Source organism: Apaloderma vittatum, unplaced genomic scaffold (genome assembly GCF_000703405.1).
Source record: "Apaloderma vittatum isolate BGI_N311 unplaced genomic scaffold, ASM70340v1 scaffold29320, whole genome shotgun sequence".
NCBI classification, from domain to species: Eukaryota; Metazoa; Chordata; class Aves; order Trogoniformes; family Trogonidae; genus Apaloderma; species Apaloderma vittatum.
In genome coordinates this window covers 1-2,475 of record NW_009694436.1, presented here as the reverse complement: position 1 = coordinate 2,475, position 2,475 = coordinate 1, and the positions used below count along the sequence as shown (strand labels likewise).

The following is a 2,475-nucleotide window of genomic DNA, read 5'->3' as shown; positions in this document are numbered from 1 at the left end:
CAGCAGCCACTTTACCTGATGGAAAGCAGAGGTGGCTGCGTGATCTCAAAGACAAATCTCTCCACGGGGTGGTGCTCTTTGTCCAGGATTACAACTACGACTTTCTCCACATCATTCTGCAAGAACAAAGATAGGGGGAAAAAAAAAAAAGCTTCCTTAAAACAAGCTGTCTCCTGCCCCCGGTGTGCTTCACACCCTTCTGGTGAAGCAGGAGCGTGAGGGTTTGTTGTGGCTCACAGCACTGGCGCTCACCCACAGCTGGAGCACGGTCAGATTATTTTACTGATCAGAAACAAAGCTTTTACAAAGCCATTTCTCGCTCGACGTTCAACTGATTGCTTATTGCTCAGGCCTAGGGAGGTGAAGGGCACTGAATAGCCCGTTCCCCTGGATGCTGCTCTGGAACAAAGGAGGAGGAGACGTACAGCATCACTCCGGAGCGGAGCACGATGAGGAGGTTAAGATGCGCTTAGCCCGTTGGCCAAATACACTGGCTCTGTCCTAACACAATTTAAACCTGATCTATTTCCATTCTCTAACTGTGCGTTAAGGTCGTCTCTAAAGAGCAGAGAATGTAAAATCTACATCCTGACGTTTCATGTGGTCACACCTTTCTCTTGCAAAAAAATCCCCAAACCCTCGAGTTCAAGTCTCCCTCTGCTTGCTGGCTCACAGCAAAGTGTTCAAACCGTTCTGCCAGAAAGGTGTTTAAACATGAAGGTATTCAAAAGCAGAACGTTAACGTGCAGGATTCTGTAACTGAAAACAAAGAGATGTAATTCCTCACTTGTACGTACTAGATGCAAATAAACGCAGCAGCAAGGCAGGGCCTCGCTGCTCAGGGATGTTATTTTTAATGTTGTTGGTAACTTCATCAGCTTGTGCATCGTCTCTGGTAAAGCTGTAGTTGACGTGCTCTGACCAGCCACCTGCAGTGCTCCTGCCCAGGCCCCTGACACGCTCTCACCTTCTCGAGCAGCGGCTTCACGCAGTGCAGCGTGTCCTGGATGTACTGGTTCAGCTCCGGGTGGCAGGACATCTGCAGCAAACACAGGCAGCAGTCAGAGCCGGGCTCTGAGGAGAGCAGGGACGGTGCTAAAGGGCACCGGGGTGTCACAAGGCACCTGAGTCACGCTGCAGAGTGGCAAGTCAGTGGGGAAAATACGCTCGTTCAGTAATTCCTTCCTGGAAGGGTTGACCAGCTGAGGCAGCTCACACAGCTGGAGCACACTGGGAATATTCACCCACAGCAGCACCTTGGGAATAGAATATTCCCACCACCTCTGCTTCCCAGGGAGCGTGCTCTCACGTCCCCTTGCTGCTCACAGCTGGGGAAGCCTCCTGCTGCTCTTGTCCATGCTCTGCTTGTTCCATGAGTGCCCTCATGGGTACCCTCAGCTCCCCCTTGGCAGGAACAAAGTTCTCTTTGAAAATGAGTTTGCGCATTAAAACAAACTCTGGGAGTAATTACAGTTTGTTGTGGGGAGTGTTGACTGATTCCTGCCCTTCTGCTTGTCCATGTGGCTGTCAGCTTCCAGGAAAATCTCCTACCTGGACCGGTACGTTGTATTTTTTCCTCTTCTGAAAGATCCCAATAGGGTAAACTTCTCGGACATATAAGATAAGGTGAACGGCCACTTCCAGGAATTCTGAGAGAACATCTGCAACAACTGAGAAACGAAAGCAAAGGATGCTGAAGCAGGGAGTGTGGGGGGAGCAATATACTCAGGAATTATGATTTTTCTTAGACATTTTTCCCTGCTTCAATTTTGCCTGCCTCCCCTTAGCTGCAGGAAGGTTAGGGATGGAGCAACCCTCCGACAACAATCCCAGCAGAAAGCTCGCGAGCGCACCAGCTCGCCGCGTGGCGCAACACGGTACCTTGCCCAAAGTTGAGGTCCTGCCGCGTGAGCGTGGTCATCCTTCCCAGAACCTGGAAGCAATCACAGAAAGAACGGTGATCCTCTGGCTCCTGTGTGAGCAGCAGCTCACGGAGCCGTCCTCCTCCTCCCCAGAGCCACTGAGCTGCGACCCAACAAACTGTCCCCTGCGCGCAGTCACCAGCACAAACGAGGCCACGACAGCCCCGCAGGGCCACTGCGAGAGGCTGGAGCCCCCTCCAGAACCAAGAACAGGGTGTTAAAAATAAAAAATAATAACAGGAAGACAGTATCATTGCTTTGCTCTGGCTCATGCCTCAGGCTGACACATTACTGATGACTTAATTCCTGCTTTTTTTTTTAATTGGGTTCTATTTAAAGCAAAAAAAAGAACCAAAACCAACATATATGGAGATCTGTGCAGGTCACAGCTCTTCGCTCTCTCCCTTTTTGATGCACTTTGCGAGGACGGGAGAACTGATGGTTCCTAAGGCACAGGAAAAGGTTTCTAGTAGCACCACGAACGCTATTTATTTTTCAAGCCCGGCGAGTGTTCTCACAACACACCAGAACACACGCCTCCTCTGGCCCCTAC

The 2,475-nt window shown here is 50.6% G+C and overlaps 1 protein-coding gene across 1 annotated transcript in view; it reads right to left on the bottom strand.

The window, feature by feature from the left end:
- Window positions 1-1,934, bottom strand: part of MAD2L2 (MAD2 mitotic arrest deficient-like 2 (yeast)) — a 4,272-nt gene extending 2,338 nt beyond the window's left edge. Inside the window, exons 1-4 of the mRNA XM_009867645.1 lie at window positions 1,882-1,934; window positions 1,552-1,670; window positions 968-1,039; window positions 16-116 (exon numbers count right to left, since the gene is read on the bottom strand). Of these exons, the coding sequence (XP_009865947.1) occupies window positions 16-116; window positions 968-1,039; window positions 1,552-1,670; window positions 1,882-1,921 (332 nt within the window). The 5' untranslated portion in view covers window positions 1,922-1,934. The remainder of the gene's footprint in view (window positions 1-15; window positions 117-967; window positions 1,040-1,551; window positions 1,671-1,881) is intronic.
- Window positions 1,935-2,475: the final 541 nt, after the last annotated feature.